The sequence below is a fragment of the Hoplias malabaricus genome, chromosome 3 (assembly GCF_029633855.1).
Source record: "Hoplias malabaricus isolate fHopMal1 chromosome 3, fHopMal1.hap1, whole genome shotgun sequence".
In the NCBI taxonomy this organism is placed as follows: Eukaryota; Metazoa; Chordata; class Actinopteri; order Characiformes; family Erythrinidae; genus Hoplias; species Hoplias malabaricus.
The window spans coordinates 43,851,649-43,870,069 of NC_089802.1; the positions used below are offsets into that span (position 1 = coordinate 43,851,649).

Below are 18,421 nucleotides of genomic sequence, written 5' to 3' on the forward strand. Positions count from 1 at the left end.
CGTGTTTCACATTTTTAAAATGGCTACCAAGTGCTTGTCAGTGCTCTACATCGTATCTACATCTTGCAGTGACGGAAAACCTCCTGCAATGCAATATTTTATTATCAACCTACTTTACATTTGACAGTAGTACTCTTATATGGGAGCAAATCTCTAAATTTAGCTATATGTGCAAAACATGTGTAGGTTTGCTTCAAACTACAGGTCGGGTGTAATAAAACAGGGCGTACAACTTTTCCACACCTGAATACCGGTGGGGTGGAATTAAACAGGGCGTGTCTATGGGAGTTGGCAGACTGCTCATGTTAAGCTTACCTCAAAACGGGAGCGTCACACACACACACACATACACACACATAGCTTTCAGACCCACAGAAGCACTTCATTCCAAATAGATTCACATTTCTCTTGTTGCTCCATGAGAAGCGACTTTGCGGGCGGTAGGATGACTGTGGATCCGCTGAGGACCGCGCGCTCTGGTGCGGATTTGGGGGAAACATCTCTCGCGTTGCCTTCGGACCACGACGGGCGCTCGGCGCAACAGAGAGTCCTCGAGCAGGTCTCCACCATCAAAAGGACCAAGAGCAAGTACAGCAGTTCCAGCAGGACAGCAGCAGGAGGAGGAACAGCCGCCATCTCCCCGACCAGTCAGTCACCTTTACACACACCTGACTCGCGGACTAGACTCGCGGTCCGGTCTAGACTAGACTACAATCTTAGTTTAGACTAAACTGAAGTAACTTTAAAGAAAACTGTGCTTCGTTATTGAGTTAAGCTACCTTTTTATACGAATTTCCCGTTCCACCTTAAAAGGTGAAGAAGGCTTATCCTCTGTTCCTACTTCAAATGCGTGAGGCTAACTTCAGTTGCGTCGGTTAAGAAGCGGTTCGTTACTCAGGAAGCTGAAGTTGGCTTCGCTCCACCTTAACTGGAGCGTTAAACAAGAAGCTGATGTCGAATTCTTGTTCGAATACACACTTCCACCTTAAACTGTTAGTTTAAAGTGTCATAAAGAGAAACTAAATTAATATGAAGGCAACGTCGGCTTATTAAAATATTTCGGTCCACCTTAAATGGCGGAACAGGTTATTCGAATACGGAGCTGCCTGACTGGCCTTTTTTTTCAAGCTTAACTGTCATGTAAACTTAATATATCCATGGACACAAACTCTCTTTACTTTTTAAAAGTGACGTTCGCACCTCGACTCGGTAACACCTTGTTACTCAAAGGTTCATTTTCCCACCAGGAGCACTCTCTAATTAGGACTGAAATAAGTTTCATTTTCTACAAAGAAAAATTCCACCAAAATGATTCATGGATGAGTTGTAGAGAAAGTCATTCAAAGCGTTGTGTTGTGAAATGGTTCACAGAGACTCCCCGCACATAGCTTTCCTCTCCCTTACACAGGGAAAAACCTTGTCCAAAGCAGTGTCTCGGGCGAATTCGGACCCATTTTGTGAGAGTGAGAGGTCTGGTTCCTGTCACGTCACTATCACTGAGTAATGCAGAATCTTCAGATCTTTAGCAAACAGCATTTTATTACAAGTCACTCAGCATGACTCTCTCTTCTTAACTATTTCACAATACAGACAACTGGAAAATTACTGGAATAAATTAAAAGGGGAAACAAAACATAATGAAATAAAAATGATTAGCCTATACATAACATGTAACTGAGGTTGTGTTTAATGTTGGAAAAATAAACTTTACTTTTCTAACGAAGGCTTCTTAATATCCCCCTATCTACGTTTGTTTCTGTAGTTTCTAAAACTCATAATTTGAGAATTTCAGATATGGCTTATGAAAAGGCCCATGCCTTTAGTATGAATAATGTTATCACTGGGCATACATTAACTTATTTTTCTTAAAATTAATTATGTTCCAGTTGTTTTTAAATGCAATTTGGACATGTCCTGGTAAAGTGGGCAAAGTTTCCCTGATGGAGTCACTCCAGCTTATTTAATTTCAAAATTACAGAAGCTGTAACTAAGTTTTTCCAATTTGAAAAATGAATGTAATATGCTGTAACCTTTCCTCTAGGTGTTTATTAAAATAGCTTGGTCTGTGACATGTTTGTATCCTACATGGGGGTTACTTTTGCCTATATAAGTTTACATGTGAACAGAATATATAGGCCTTTTCCATGTTCAATGGCTGAAGTAAATTTAGCCATTTTTAATATTCTTAATGAAATTTATATGGGAAATCAGATTGTGGAACTGAGTGAATATGTAAATGGTGATATATTAATGGGAGTTCTGTGATTCTGCATTTTTTTCTGTATTGTTCAGTTAAAGATCAGATATGAACAGTGTCCAGACCTAGTTGTTTGATATGAGTAATTTATGGCATGTCTCCTGATGTTTTTAATGAGATATACATGTACTTTTAAGACAGCACATTTTAAGTAAAATAAAATTAAATGAACTCATTCCAGTTCAGGTCATATAACTCGGCCTGACCTGCCAAATATTTTAAAATACTATATTCAAAGCCTTTAATTTTATTGGAGTGTTACACAGAATTCAAAGCCCTGGTAGTTTTCAGTTTAGTTATAGGGAGCTGTTATAGTATTAAAAATGTATATATATATATATTTAAAATAATGTTTTGAGACTGAGGTAATCATTTTCTCTCTGTAGGTTCTCAGAGTGACAGTGTGTTTTATGACTACAAGTACATCCCCAGTATGACAAACGGATCAGCCTTTATGAGTGAGGTCTCTATGGCTAATGGACATTCCAAATCAGTAAGCCTTTTATGATTATGTTTACACAAAATCAGTATTCATTTCCTAGACATAATGCTTCTAAAGAATGAGAGTAAACATTCACTGGCTTTAATCAATAATAATATCATGTTATGTAAAAGGTTACCTGTTGTGTAAAGAAGAGCAATTATATTGTTTCATTCTGCAAGTCTGAACATATGCTCAATGTTGTTTGTTCAAACCTCTTCCTGAACACGCATTAATTTAAGAATTTAACTAGGAAAGCCCCACATTTTATTCTCGGTAATATCATTTTAAGGGAACGTCTACGATTATGGGGAAACACAGTCCTACGCTTTGCATCTTTTAAGGTGGAAAGGTATGTTTGAGGGAAAATAACTGGTTTGTAATTGGCTGAAATTAAGCTTGTCTGTAAGCTTTTATTCACTGTTGGAAACTCCAGTTTCGTTTTGTAGCATTTTAGGTAATGAATTAAGCCGTCTCTAGAGTTTGGAGACAGTGATCTCAAACAACAAATATAAATAAATATTACTGACCTATGGAGCATGAATAAAGCATTCCTCATTTCAGTTCATGCTTTTCAACATTTGGAGTTCTCTCCGTTGTCTCCAGTTGTCTCCAAAATTCTCCAGGAGAGAGAGAGAGATTATTAGCTGGTTCCTAATACACAACAGGCTGGAGAGCTAGCAGATGAAGAGGACAAATCTTCTGAATTTTATAAAAATATAAACATTTATATGCATTTAATTACACATAGATCGTAATCAAATGTGTATATAGACAAAACAATATATACAAACACAAAAACAAACCCAAAACGTCTTTCAGGCCAATGGAGATATGTAAATACGCAGGTCTGTCAAACAAAACATTCTGAAACAGGCAACTAATCAATCTGACATTTTCTCAATAGAAAGAAAAGCAGGAACCGTCCTAAATGAGTGACTATGTTTAATCATTCCTGCTTTCTGAATGTGTCAGTCTTGAGCTGTCCTCTGAGTTGAGCCTGAGATCGTAATCACTTTCTCAGACAAACATGAAATGAAAACTTATGAAGAAGCAATGAAAAGTAAATCTGTGCTTTCAGCAAATGCAAACAACTCCTCCCTTGTTAGACTTCAGGCTTTGATGCTTCAAATTGGCTTACTTTCATTTTGCTTGATTAGATTTGAATGTTAAGTGACTCAGTCCGTATGTGATCATTTAAAAGTGAATATTTTAATGTTTTCTGCATCAGAGATAGAACACTGCATATTTCTACATGCTGTGTAAACTCATATTATCTTTGCGTGATAGGGATGTGTTAAAGTTGTTTAATGCTGAGAATCTGCTGACATTGGGACTCATTCAGTTCTAGGTGCTGCAATATAATCACTTACAGTGCATATGCAGTATGTAGTGTGTCACACTCTGATTTAGCCCTGAAAATGTATAATTTTTCTTGGGTTCTGGACAATTAATGGCCATATTTTGATTTCTTAGAAACTGAGGTTGTTTTCTAATGAGTAAAATGCTTCTATATTTTGGCTTTATACTGTTCTGTATTCCTACTGTGTACATTTCTTGTGGGGATATATTACTAAGAGGCTAGCTTCACTACAGTCAAAACACAAACAATAAGGTTAGGATCTGAGCTGTTTACATTTTCCACTTTAAAGCCTGCACTACTGATGCTGAACATTTAAACTACTTATTAACTTTTAAAGCAGGTTCCACTGATTCAAGTTGTAATGAGCATTTATGCCCCTCTACAGCTCTGGCATAGAGAGGGCACAGTGAAGTAAAACAGCTTTTAGGGCGAGCCACATACAGATATGGATCCAGAAAAAAATGCCGTTATCTGTTCCAGTGTCAGTCTGTCTGATCACCCGAGACATCTCTAATGCACGTGTTAAAAGGCTGGACTCTGTCAGTGGCTTAGTGCTGGGATGAGCCTGCTATTGTCCTTTGAGTGAAAAAGTTAAAACCAGCTTGTTTTAATCTGAAGTCATTCTCAGGAATTAAGTCAGAACCGGAACGTCTCAGTCTTGACAGATCAGAATGAAAAAGTCAGCTGTCACTAACACTCTCAGAGTAAGAGTGCTGTCTGATATTTTTTCAGTGGAATGTAGAATTGATTTTAATGTACTATTACTTGCATTTCAGGCTTTACATAGGCAGGCCCGTGAACATAACTGAATTGTAAGATGCTCTTCATGTCCCTAATGTTGTATTTGGGATCATGTTTCGTTAAGTATTAGATTGTCAGCTTTCACATCCGTGTTTTAGAAACACCATAAAACCTTTTTATTTTTTATGAGTTAACTTTCATTATCAGAGTACCATACAAAATTTAATAATGCATTTAAAAAAATGTTTGTATTCAGTTTTATTGGAGGGTGGACTTAATGGACTTGTGCCCTGTCCAGGGTGTGTTACTGCCTAGGGATTAGACAGATAATGAATGAACACTTTGTTCATACGACAAGCCTCATTAAACTACCCTGATTTTTTGCTCAGATTTAAGATGGCTCTCTTAACGGTTCACATTCTTAAATGTAAGTGACGTCTGTGTGTAATGTGAACAAATCTGTTCCTGGAAGTGCACACATTGCAGCTCTATCAAACAGGTTCTAAGCCCTGTGTGGGGCACGATGTAGGTCCTTAAATAACAACATCTACATCCAGTAACTACACTATGTCTAAAAGAAATATATTCATGTTCAGCTATAGAAAGCTCAAAGCTGGCTGGTGATAATGACATATTAAGCTGTCTGCGCCATGTAGTCTAAGTTTGCTGTGCTGTTTTATTGTGCCAACACTTAAAAAATATTTAATAGAAATTACAAAGAAAATGCTAAATAGGTTGTTACACACCTTAGATAGATTTTTACACACCTTTTTGTGTATTTCTAACCTCTTTGTAAATGAAAGTCTAAACTAATTGGAATTAAATGACATATCACTTACTCTGTGAAGTGAATGCTGAAAAACAATCTCTATCTGAGAACTGCATATGCACTGTGCATGAAGGCATGGTGAATGTCATTATTACTTTATCATACCCATGTTGCATGATGGGCGGCACGGTGTCGCAGTCACACAGCTCCAGGGACCTGGAGGATGTGGGTTCGATTCCCGCTCCGGGTGACTGTCTGTGAGGAGTTGGTGTGTTCTCCCCGTGTCCGCGTGGGTTTCCTCCGGGTGCTCCGGTTTCCTCCCCCAGTCCAAAAAAAAACACACGTTGGTAGGTGGATTGGTGACTCCAAAGTGTCCATAGGTGTGAGCGTGTGAGTGAATGTGTGTGTGTCTGTGTTGCCCTGTGAAGGACTGGCGCCCCCTCCAGGGTGTATTCCTGCCTTGCGCCCAATGATTCCAGGTAGGCTCTGGACCCACTGCGACCCTGAATTGGATAAGCGGTTACAGATAATGAATGAATGAATGTGGCATGTGTGACCCATTCTCTACCACACCTGGCTTGAGTCATGTCTTCACATGTGTATTGTGCTGACTGATTTTGTTTAACCATAAAATAAATGCATTTATTATTTTATAATACTGGGATTTTATATTAGACATTTATCCTAATCTTATATCACTGTAACAATTAACAACTATATAATGTCCCTGTAATTTCTTATTTTTATTTTTGACACCATTTTAATGAATGTCATGTTATGTGAACACTTTAATAATGAATGAACCAAAAGAAATCTCCAGTTCATATGCATGCATGTATAGATTGTTACATGTGATCACCTTCAATAATTTACTTAGATGCCCTCAAATGGGCCAATAGGATTGCTCCAAAAATTACTTGGAATAAATGATTTTTACATCGACTTCCATTGAACGTTAAGAAGGTATTTTTCTTCTCCTTTAAACTTACTATTTTGGGAGATATTATAATTGGTTTATTGTAATAGTATTTTATTATGAGAGTGACCATATTTAGCAGTAATATAAAGAAAAGTATTCATGTATATAATATTATTTGTGTTGTTATTTTTTAGGGAAAGCAGAGTCAAAGCTATATGCACAGGACCACCAGCACCAGGACCACTAGTTCTCAGAGGAACCTGAGCAACTCCATGCTCCCCAGCAGCCCCCAAGCTGTTAGCTCACAGCGAGGTAGGCAAGAATGCTTCACAAAAAGCCATAGTCTGGAGCTGGCCTCCCCTCCCCCTGTTAACACAGTCAACACGCGCTGGAGCCAAACCTGCAGGCAGGCCAGCAGAGTGGAGCGGAAACACAGCAACCCACTCAACAGCAGCAGTCAAATTATAGGGAATGGCACCATATTTAAAACCAGTAACGGTAATCAGTTTACATCCAGTCAGATCATCAGGGGACGGCCACCTTCCACCCACTCCAACCCAGAAATCAAGGCATCAGCTGCTGTCAGGAGTAAGAGTGAAAGTAACATGTGAGTGTGAAGATTTTTCTAATTTGTTATTCAAACAAACAAACTCTGCACTATTTATAGCAACACATCGGGCTCTGTCTGCAAGGTAAATAATGAACAATTTAGAAAAAGTGATTTTTTTCCTGGGTTTGTTGGCAGGAAAAATGGAGAGACACGCTCAACTGATCTCACATTACCAGAGGCAGTGTGCTATCTCCAAAACCAAGATGAGTTTCATCAGCAGCTTGGTGCTTCTTTTATTCAGCACAGCACCTTTACAGATGATAAAGCCAAGCAGGAGGTGAGGGATAATTTGAAATAAGTCAATATAACTTACATTTATACAACAAAAGTGCATAAACTAATGTTCCATGTCACAAATTTCCAGTGATCTATTCCCATACAGGTTCTCCTGTAAATTCCTAATGTTTGAGCCTTCTTATATTTGATTTGCAACACCTGCCCTGTTTCTTAAGAATGGAATGATGTTGCTATCGTCCAGATCTTGCCTCACTCTGTGTTACATACGGTTATATCCACCCAAATATGAATGGCTGAAAACAAACCACATTGAACCATTTGGTCTGTCTCTCTCAGGTACTGACTTTGAAGGGCATCCCTCCTCTGGTGTCCCTGATGAGCAGCCCCAACCCTGAGATCCAAAAAACAGCTGCATCTGCGCTGAGAAACCTGGTCTTCAAAGATCAGGCCAACAAGGAGGAAGTGCAGCGTTGTGAAGGAATCATCCAGGCCGTGCAGCTTCTACAAGAAACAGACTGTGCTGAGACAAAGAAACATGTGACAGGTAAACATACACATCATAAGTTTGCAGGAACAGGATCTCAGGAACATTCGATCCAAAACTGGGAAACTGCAGCCACTGGCTGAAGATGAAAGAACAAAGCCAGAGATTCTCTTGTGGTAGATTAAGCACAGTCAGTTGCTATCTTCGTAATGACAGAATGACAGAAGATTGGTTCTCATCTGCTAAGACAGTTTCCACCAGCAGACGAGAGCTTGTTCAAAACCATTGAATGAACCGTGTTAAGTCAGGTCATGCCTTTTATGCATGTTTTTCATACTTTCAGATAAAAAGCATTTTAGCAGTTGCCAAAAAGCTGACTTCATGCCATATATTTGAAGAGAAACATATTAATAAAAGAGCAAATCCGGTTTGAACCAGCTTCTCTGCCTAAAGGTAACATAAATTCCCTTAACGGATTCAAAGGAGGAAAGTTGAAAATGATGTATTTTCCTCCTTTGTGAATTGCCTCAGCTACAAGTCTGTGCTAGTCAATGATACGCGTCTTCCTTTCCCTGATCACATCAGTCTTGATGTCAAACCCATATTTAATCTAAAACATAGGAGATTTTCTTCCAATATAGTTCAACCCTTATTTGGCATTTTGGTGGGTTGACCTTGCTGTGTTCCTGTTTCAAATCTCAGGTCTTCTGTGGAACCTTTCTTCAGCGAATAATCTGAAGTCTGAACTTCTCCGCAGCGCTCTGCCTGCCATTTCTCAAACTGTCCTGAAACCAGCTGTAGCCACCTCAAACAGCAGTGTGGACCCTGAGATTTTCTACAATGCCACAGGGTGCCTTCGGTGAGCAAAGCCAGGACAAATGATTATGGACAAAATAATGATGAATGAATTGACTTTAGTTTATTGTGTTTTTATTGTTTTTTTTTGTTTTAGGTATTCTATCCTGTCTGTTAAACTGCACGCCTATAATATTAATGTAAAGACTAAATACTCAGTAACCAATTCTGAAAATAATAGAGCATACGTATGTGTCTCTGTTATAATGAGGAGTGGATATTTGGCCGTTGCTATTTCAGGGGCCGTAACCAAAGTGCCACATATTATGTTTTCATTGTCACTGGGTTAGAAATGGTCAAGTAAAGGCAGTGTTTAATGTCAGATAGTAAATATACCACACTATCATTGTAAATCATTGTGATCAATAATGAGTTTCCCAAAGCCTTGAGGATATTGTAAGTTTGAGCTATATCATTGAACAGAGCGATTTTTGCTTTAGCAAGAACAATCCCATCATTATACGCCTGACACTATGGCTTTGTCTTCCTGCTCTTTGTCTGCTTTAAAAATATGAGCTTTGCAAACATTATATTTAATAAAGACCAAATGTCTGTTTGAATTGGACTTGAATAAGAACATCAGTGGGTGTCATGTTGCTCCTTAGACTTTGAACCACCTGAGGCATTAAGTGCATGCCAAGAGAAGGGAATAACTTTGTGTTATTGTTATGTAACTGTGGCCTTTTCCATTACTTTGTCCTCAGAAATCTGAGCTCTGGTAAAGTTGCGAACAGGAAGGCTATGCGCAGCTCCGAGGGTCTTGTGGAATCGTTGGTCACATATGTGAAAGGCTGTGTGGATGAAGAAAACCAGGATGATAAGGTGCTCTTCTGAGCCAATTTGCACATTTCCTTTATAGTGTTTAAATAGAGCTTGTGGTAGGGCTGTCTTATCTGGGATCAATTGAAATGTTGATGTTAAACTTCACATGTATACATCCTTCAGGACATGCCTGGGTATGATGGGAAGATTTAGATGATTAATTGACACTCTGATCATCATACCACTATTGCATATTTAAAAGCAAACCTTCAAGAAATGTATGCCCTTTTCATTCCTATTACTTGTAGTGACTAGACTTGTTTGGAAAAGCTTTGCCGAAGCCAAAAACCTCACCCAGTTCAGCTTATTTACTCATGTGTGCTCTATGAGTGTTCAATGACTCTTGTTGAATAATTGCAGTGATGAGGATGTTTTGTTTGTAATATTATTTCAAGTTTTCAATCAGCATATGATGATAGAAATGTTCACATTAGACACGGCCTAAGGTAGTGTTCGTAACTTGTATGTGGTTTCCCCCCTTTCAGGCCTAACAGTTATTTACTGTTTTTTTTTTTTGTTTTGTTTTTTTGTTTTTTTATTTGCCCAAAGTCTGTGGAGAACAGTGTGTGTATTCTGCACAACCTTACTTACCAGTTGGAGAGTGAGTGTCCAGAAATGTTCAGCAAGATGAACACCCTAGCAGGCACTGCTAACTACCCGTCTAGCACCACAGACACAGGCCCAATTGGCTGCTTCAGCAGCCAGAGCCGGAAGGCCCAGCAGGAGGTTAGTCCATCATACAATAAATCTGCATTGTACAAGCATTGCGTTTTATATCCAGTTTAGTTTGAATAACAAATAAAATACCCTGCATGTCTTCTGTTTTAGTAATCTGGGCTCCTTGAAATATACATATAACTGACAAATACAGTGCTTATAATGAAACATTTTATGTATGGCTTTACTATTTTGGAATGCTTTATGTGCTTCTAGTCTAAGGCTGAGAGATGAGTTTAGTTTCTGAACCAATACTGTGCCCAAGGGTCAAGGGTGCTTCATTTTGTATGATTTTATGGTATTTAATTTATTGTCTTTTTGAGTTCACTTATTCCCATGTACCTCTTATGATATGTGCACATTGCAGAGCCGCTTTGACTATCCAGTGATAGAAGACAATAATCCTAAAGGCCAAAATTGGCTGATCCACTCCCAAACGCTGCAGTCATACCTGTCTCTGCTAGGCTCCAGCACAAAGGAAGGCACTCAGGAGGCCTGCTGCGGAGCTCTGCACAATCTCACTGCCAACAAGAGCATTGTAAGACCTCACCCATGGCACTTAACTTGATTCATGATGAATGCAAATAATTGTCGAAGTAAATCATACTTTCCCCAAAACCCACAACTTTTCAGAACACAAAAGCATTCTGTTATTCAAATGTAAGTTATTGAACAGAGAAGCATTTCTATTACATATTACATATAGAAGAACCATGAACATACATGTTTTTCTTTGGACAGTAACAATATTATTGGCATTTTCAGTATATAATTACTAAAATGGAACATACAAATGACTTAATTACTTATCTCTCTCTCACACACACACACATCTCAAACAAGAAGTCCACACTCATGGGTTGTCTATAGAAGGGTCTGAGTGTCTCAAACACAAGGGCAATATTACAGTAACGAGAGTTTCAGCAAATGGTAGATTATTAAGATCCAGTTGTGATTTTACATTTATAACCCACAATGTCTAGAGAGATTATAGTTGTTTTTCTATAATGTTTAACAATAATATTTACAAATGTTATAAAAAAAACGTGAGTGTGTGTGAGTCAGTTAGGGAGGATTATAATGGGTATGGATAGGATAGGATAATGTGTGACCTTTTAAATAGTGAGTTACGCATCAATAAACCTTGGGTACCCATGACCCTGTCACTGGTTCACTGGTTGTCCTTCCTTGGACCAGTTTTAGTAGGTACTGATCACTCCATACTAGGAACACCCCACAAGGCCTGCTGTTTTAGATACGCTGTGACCAGAACAATATGAACAATATAGTTTGGCTCTTGTCGAGTTTGCTTAGCTTGCTTAGATATGCTTGCCAATTTTTCCTGATTCGACACATTAAATATGTCCCAACCCTGGGCAGGTGTCATTGTAACAATCAATGTTATTTACTTCACCTGGCAGTGGTTTATATACTGTGGCTGACTGGTGTATGTGTTTTGAGAAGGCTTTTACATATGTGGTAAAAACATGACAATTGTAGGACTTTTTTATTGTGGTGCTTATTATTGTATTATCATTATGGTGATTGCAAACCTACTGTAGGTGTCAGATGTTCTGAGTCAGACAATCGTCCAGAAGTTGAATGGTCTAAAGTATATCACTCCTCTCCTGGAGTCGTCCAACCCCAGCCTGACTGGCAGCATCACCTCACTCCTCGGAAACCTTTCCCGGAACCCCCGGCTGCAAAGTGCCATAGGTAAGTTCACTACAGATTTCTCCATGAGGCATTGCCTTTATGGCAGCACGTGTCTCTAAAATTCTAATATTTATGCCTTCTCATCAATGCCGTCATATCCCGTCACACATATGAAAGTCTCTCATGCAGTGGGCACTAATGGCAAATGTGGGCTTTTGCGTATTTTGCTGATAACAGTCTGGAGGAGTCAAAGTCCTCCAAAGGACTTTGAAACATAGGCTCATTTGACCAGAGTACAGTTGTCCAACATTTTTAAACTATCTGAGATGAGCTTGAACCAAGACAAATCTGAGGTATTTTTTCATGGCTTTCTTTTTGGCATAATAGATTTTCTTGATGCAGAGGAGGAGTGTATGTTATGTAACAGAGCTTCAAAATACTTCCAAGTCCATGTAGCTGTATTTTTCAAAGCAGCATGATGGCTTCAAATGCCATGCTGGAAGGTCATGCAAATTTCAGCAGTGCTTTACAATGACAGAGATTTCACCTGATATTATGAATGGAAGATGCTGACGGACCTACATTGAGGTTCTAAGGCACAAAATGCATTAAAGTCACCAAATCTCTGCAGACTCAATAACTCAAAACCTCCTCTGGTATTATCAGCATAAATCTCTGCACCAGTAATAAATCCTTATTAATGCCTATGGATTTTGAATGGGATGATGGGATGCCGTAAATCTGCAGGTATAATGTGTGTGTATCCCAATACTTTTGGTGTGTGTTGCAAGCATCAAATCCTAAATTTGATTTGTATTTAAAAATTAAATCTAGATGGTAAAATTATTTTCTTTGTACTCTTTTTAGCTAAATAAAGGTTACATCAAATTGGTTAATGGGACACAAATCTCCATGATATTACAGCCTCATGTTATTTGATTGCTGCAACTAGCTCTGTTTAGTCTCCTAGTGCACAGATTCACTTGCATGATGTTGTATGTGTGTCTTTACTGAGGAGAGCCGAACAGTTTCATTAAAGTCATGAACCGATTCAGTCCCAGTAGGGCAATTTAAAAATGTTTTAATAATATGTCTAGAAATGAGACGAACAGTCTTTAGCAAAATAATAAGACTTAATTAGCCTTATTTTTAATATTTTGTTGATTTTTTTTTCATTATTAATTTGATTGGTTTATTTGGCTGTATTTATTTAGCGATCTGTCATATTGTGTGATATAGTCATATGTAAAATTTTGGATACCTTAACATGCATGGTTGTTTGATTTTTCTGGGGGCAGACGTGAATAAATTAAAAACATTAAATACATTTCCTGCAGCTTGTTGTGCACAGGTTTTGGGTGTTTACCGATATTTGCATATTAGAAATAATAAAATACAAAGTAAAATCAGGACTAAAAACATTTAGTTGTGTATTCAAGCGTGTAAACAGGGCTACGCTGTAGAGTAATTTTCAGTAAAATATTCCATTTGATCATGGTGACAAAAGTTTTGCACATGATTCTGTTATCTTGCTGTATGTATATTGTCATTGTTGACTAACCTTTGTGGCTTTGTGTTGTGTTTGGTCTGCAGCTCGTCAGGCCCTTCCCCAGCTGGTTCAGACAGTGTGCACCGGTGTTACTAATGGAGCAGATCTTTCACCTGAAACTGACAGCACCATAGCAACTGCATGTTACACTGTAAACAACCTCCTGAAGGTGGAGCCTGAGATGTCCAAGAAAATGCTGAACAACACCTTTATCAACTCACTGAATGACATTAGTAAAAACACGTAAGTGGCTCATTGTGCTCCAGGTGACGAGACAGACTTAAGCCAGTCTCAGAGCCGTGTGAGAGACCGACTGTAATGTGTTTTTTCTTCATTGTTTTGACAGGGCCTTGCCAAAAGCCAATACAGCGGCTGGAGTCCTCCTCCAAAGTCTCTGGGCAGATAAGAACCTTCAGAGTTTCCTCAAAAAGGTGATGTTATGACTGAGTGTTTAATTTCTACACTTTACAGATTAATCCACACCAACACACCCAGGGCGTGGCATCTCACATCATTGATTGACACACAAAGCCTTGCATGACTTAAAAATGCCCTTTAAATATTTTTCATTCATTCATATTTGTCCCAACAGACTTTGAATTACATCTTAAATATTGAGTTTACAACCCCTTTTCAAATTTACAAAGTATACAAATATGCAAAACATAGATTTGTATTTCTACGTTTATATCAGGCTTATGGACTATTCAGTTCTGCTTATTAAGTTACACCAGGAATTATAAATAGCTACAGAATTAAAATATTTTAGGAGCTGGAGGACAGTTAAAGCCCATCTAGTTTTGTGAAAAACCTGAAAATAATTCAGAACAAGACAGAAGCTGTCCTTTTTTTTTTGTAAAAAATAAAGTTAAATTATTTACTCTTATATATTCTTATTATATTTGCTTCAAATATAATATCCCATGCAAACATGAAAAACATTAATACTTATATTCGTTGCATATGCAAGAAGGCTAAATAAAAACTGATCTGATTTAGAAAAAATGCCTTTCAAATATCTATCAAACTATTTGGTGCACAGCTTGTGTGCATGAACTTAATTGGCATTTTTCTGCTTAAATATTTCAAACAAAATGTGCCCAAAGTGGCCAACAGGTCCAGGTGATTTCACAAGGAGTTAATATGTTTTGGGAATTATAGGCCTTTTATATAACCACACATTACTTGACTTTATATCCCATAGAAAAACTTGAGACCATTCCCTACAGACTCATAAACCAGCATTAATTCATTTGAGAGAGGGTGCATTTTTTTCTCTACTGTATGTGTTTATATTTACCTGGCAGGGTTTGAAGTCAGGGGTTTTATGAACTTGTGTGTGTGTGTGAGTGTGTGTGTATAGAGGTGATGTTAGAGTCTGTTCTTCCAGAGTTGGGTGTGGAAGGTGGATTGCTTTGTGTGTGGGTGTGGTTGCGTGTATAAGTGTGTAAGAGTGGTGTTTTCAGTTTAAAATCCTCCACGTCTCGTCAAAGGAGGGGCTTAGTGAAAGTGAGTGTGTGAGTGAACCCATTGTTTACATATATATATGATTTTTTAAATACAGTTTTACATGTTATCAGCTCAGTTAATGAGATATATTTCACTTAAAAGCTGACAAAACATACATTTGCTAAAGTAATATTTAAAGTACCTAAACCCTAAACTTTGAAGATAAACTGATTTCTCACTAAGGTACATCAGTTGATAAGTCAAAAACAGGATACAGTGCTGTTGTTCAATGGAAGAACTCTAGTATGAATGACTATATGTGTAGAAAGTAACTATATGTTTAGAAAGCTAGTGTTTGGGTGTGTGGATTTTAGTGGAAGTCGAATTGTTGTGGAATCATAATGCACTAGTTTTCATGACAAAAGCCAATGTCTTATCTAAAGCTTCTGATTGTCAGAAGCAGGGGGTCACAGCTCTCCGGTTTTTTTTTGCCTCTTTCAGCTTTGAGCACCTTGTCTAACTTGTTCAATCAACCAGAAACTGGTTCTATAATTACAGCCTCTGGTGTTTTGCTTTTTCGCCATTTGCAAGCTGTGTTTTCACACTGAGTACTCTGTAATAATTTATGAGTGGAAAGATACATCACACTCAAGCTGTATCTTCATTCCTTTGTAAAAACTGCATTGGTCACTTATGTCCAACTTTCCAAATGAACACCCTTGGTATATTTCCGGTTTTAATGTAATGCTAGGCATTTGACCGTGCAACATGTTTTTGTTTGTTTGTTTGTTTGTTTGTTTTGTTTATCTATTATGCAATGCTTCTGTCTTAAACACATTTGGCCAGTTTCCCAGACTCAGGTTAAGTTTAATGTAGGACAAAATACCAAACTGAAGAGATGACAGTGAAACATTAGGTTTAATCCATGTCCCTAATACCAGCTCATAGTGTGTACAGTACAAAAGTGCAAAGGTTTGGATCTCTCTGGTCAAGTAGCATGTGTAAATTAGTGACCTCCTCTATAGAGTACGCACATCCGAGAAAAATATTTGCTGAATATATTTTAATTGGTAGAAAAAGACTTTGAACTAAAATAATCTGTGCAGTTTATGGCATCTTTTATATTTATGGTTGCACATTGCTTTAGTAATGCGCTGCTATATTGTTGATTGATTTTTTTATGTTTAACATGTATCCTGATTTGAAAATTGAAATTTTACACTAAAAACCTACGTAAAATATGTAAACTTATTTTACCTTCATGTTTATATTTGAGTGAAATATAAACATGTTTAAACTTGATTCAGTTATTTCTGTTTACATTCCAAATTATTCTTATATGTAAAATCTAATAATGTGATTTTTTTTTCTCTTACAGCAAGGTATGAATAAGAAGTCATTTGTGAATGACAAAACCTTAGCAGCTCTGCGGTCTGTTCAGGTTGTTGAATGAAATGCTTGTCTGGGGCAACTTCCTGCTGTATAGAACTTCACAGAATATACAAAAATAAATGCAATGAAATTAACTGTATTATTGTGAATAAAGCTGCAGTGTGGTAAATTCTCTAAGTTTAAACAGTGGAGAGCCGCTGGGCTAGGTTTGCACAGAGGGGTAATGTCTATTGTCTATTACTGCCTTTCTAATTTCATACTGAATGTTTTTTTTTGTTGCATGAAAGTGGTGAGAATGAAAAGATACCATGTTTTGCCATTATCTTGTATAGCAGCTTTACATATAAATAATTGTTTTGAAGTATTGCAGCTGTATCATGATAGAGGTCTTATATCAGTAGAAACTCAATTCTATAAACCTTCCATGGAAAGGGAGCATTTTTCCATTGTAATTCTTCATGTTGACTATTTTAGACTTTTGTTTACATAAACATAATATCCTAAGGTTAGTGTTAGGGTGTGGTATCACAAGGCACATAGCTGTTATTAATTTTATTACATGTTTTGTTATTATAATTTTTGTCTCCCCTTAATCTTTGCTTTGTGCTTTCCCATTGCCTTCCTGTTTCAAGTGTGGTTTCAAATGCTTTCTCTTTATGTTACTAGTAATTTGTTTTGCAGAAGCCAAATAAAGTTTTCTAAAAAGCTGTTTTTTGGTTGTGTTGATCAGTGCGGCCATAATAAACAATAATTCTGAAGTATTTGTAGCTAACCCGTCACACAATTGTGCACAACCCAGTTGTACCTTTGGTCAATGAAGGTTTCCCACAGTTGAGATGAGTTACTCATGTTAGTGACTCACTAATATCACATGAGGAAGACAATGTGAATGTGTCATTATAGACTACACATTCAGGAATACACACCTGTTAATTTAGCTGATGTAAGGTGAATCCTCAAGGACGCCCATATTCCTTTGAACATGCACAGCTTTTATAATGTCTAGAAAATCATGAAACAAAACTGGACAGCCAAAGATGAGGGTAAGGTCACCATTCTTAATTCTCTGAGTGGCTGAGCACTTTCCAGTACATTTGGGTGAGTTGGAGTGGAGTTTGTTATACACAACTAATGCTCCGACAACACATGAACATTAATTAGGGCTGAACATTGTCATGAGATTGAATGATTACTTCTTGATCACAAGCTCCACTCCAGCTCACTTCAAAGGCATGAAACCAGGAAAATGTTACAACATGTAGCTGAATCCTTTCCAGAAAATGACAGGCTGTGAAAGGGTCAAACTACTAATTAATATCCTTCCTTTTAAAAGAAATGTTGACTAAACATAGGTCTATATGCATTTATTCTAGATAGATTAATCTGCTAGAGTTCAGATCTGTGTTTGAGTAGCTGCTTTGTTGAGGTCACTAAACTGAGTGCTGCTACTGCTTTTCTTCACTCAGCATGTTTTAATAACCCCCTGTCATTTATTCCCCATGGGTGAGTTCACACCACCCATTTCTCTTCCTTTTCCCCTGACACCCATCATCCAGAGAACCTGAAAATCTCTCATCAAACTAAAACAGCTCAGAGAACATTGTCAATTTCCATCATGATTTATGGAGTCTTGAGTGTGGGACTGCATGTGGTTATTAATGTAGATATTTTATATGTTATTCTTCCACAGCATTCCAAAAACAACATGCATTTACATTCATTATGAAAAAATATAAACTGTCATGTTTCTGCAGAAAAGTCCTATTGTGATTAGCATTGAATGCCGTCAATGTTCAAAATCTTCATAAATACCTCATGTATGAGCACATAGCATTGCTCTGACTAATTTATTATGTATTGGGGTGTACTTTTAAGTACAATTACTGTTGTACATGCTGCTCTGACACAGACATAGTGCTGTGCTAATGTAAGTTTTAAACACGTATGTCTACTGGACTAAGAAAAGTCCAACACTGTCTTGTAAGCACGAAGGAAGGACAAAAGAGTGAAACAAACTGCAGCAACGGTCTCTAACTTTACATCTATAAGGCTTACCTTTGAGGTAACCAGGTCTAACCATGTGAACCGTTTAAAAATTCCAGCAGGATTGCTGTGTCTGC

At 37.6% G+C, this 18,421-nt stretch overlaps 1 protein-coding gene across 1 annotated transcript; it reads left to right on the top strand.

Annotated features, from left to right (window-relative positions):
- The first annotated feature begins 306 nt into the window (after positions 1 to 306).
- Positions 307 to 17,002, top strand: pkp1b (plakophilin 1b). The gene is made up of 13 exons (XM_066666519.1): positions 307 to 647; positions 2,644 to 2,750; positions 6,725 to 7,137; positions 7,276 to 7,417; positions 7,714 to 7,921; positions 8,564 to 8,720; positions 9,421 to 9,538; positions 10,088 to 10,264; positions 10,623 to 10,793; positions 11,818 to 11,971; positions 13,505 to 13,703; positions 13,807 to 13,891; positions 16,288 to 17,002. The coding sequence occupies exons 1-13, from the start codon at positions 419 to 421 to the stop codon at positions 16,360 to 16,362; spliced, it is 2,235 nt and encodes a 744-aa protein (XP_066522616.1). The 5' UTR covers positions 307 to 418; the 3' UTR covers positions 16,363 to 17,002.
- Positions 17,003 to 18,421: the final 1,419 nt, after the last annotated feature.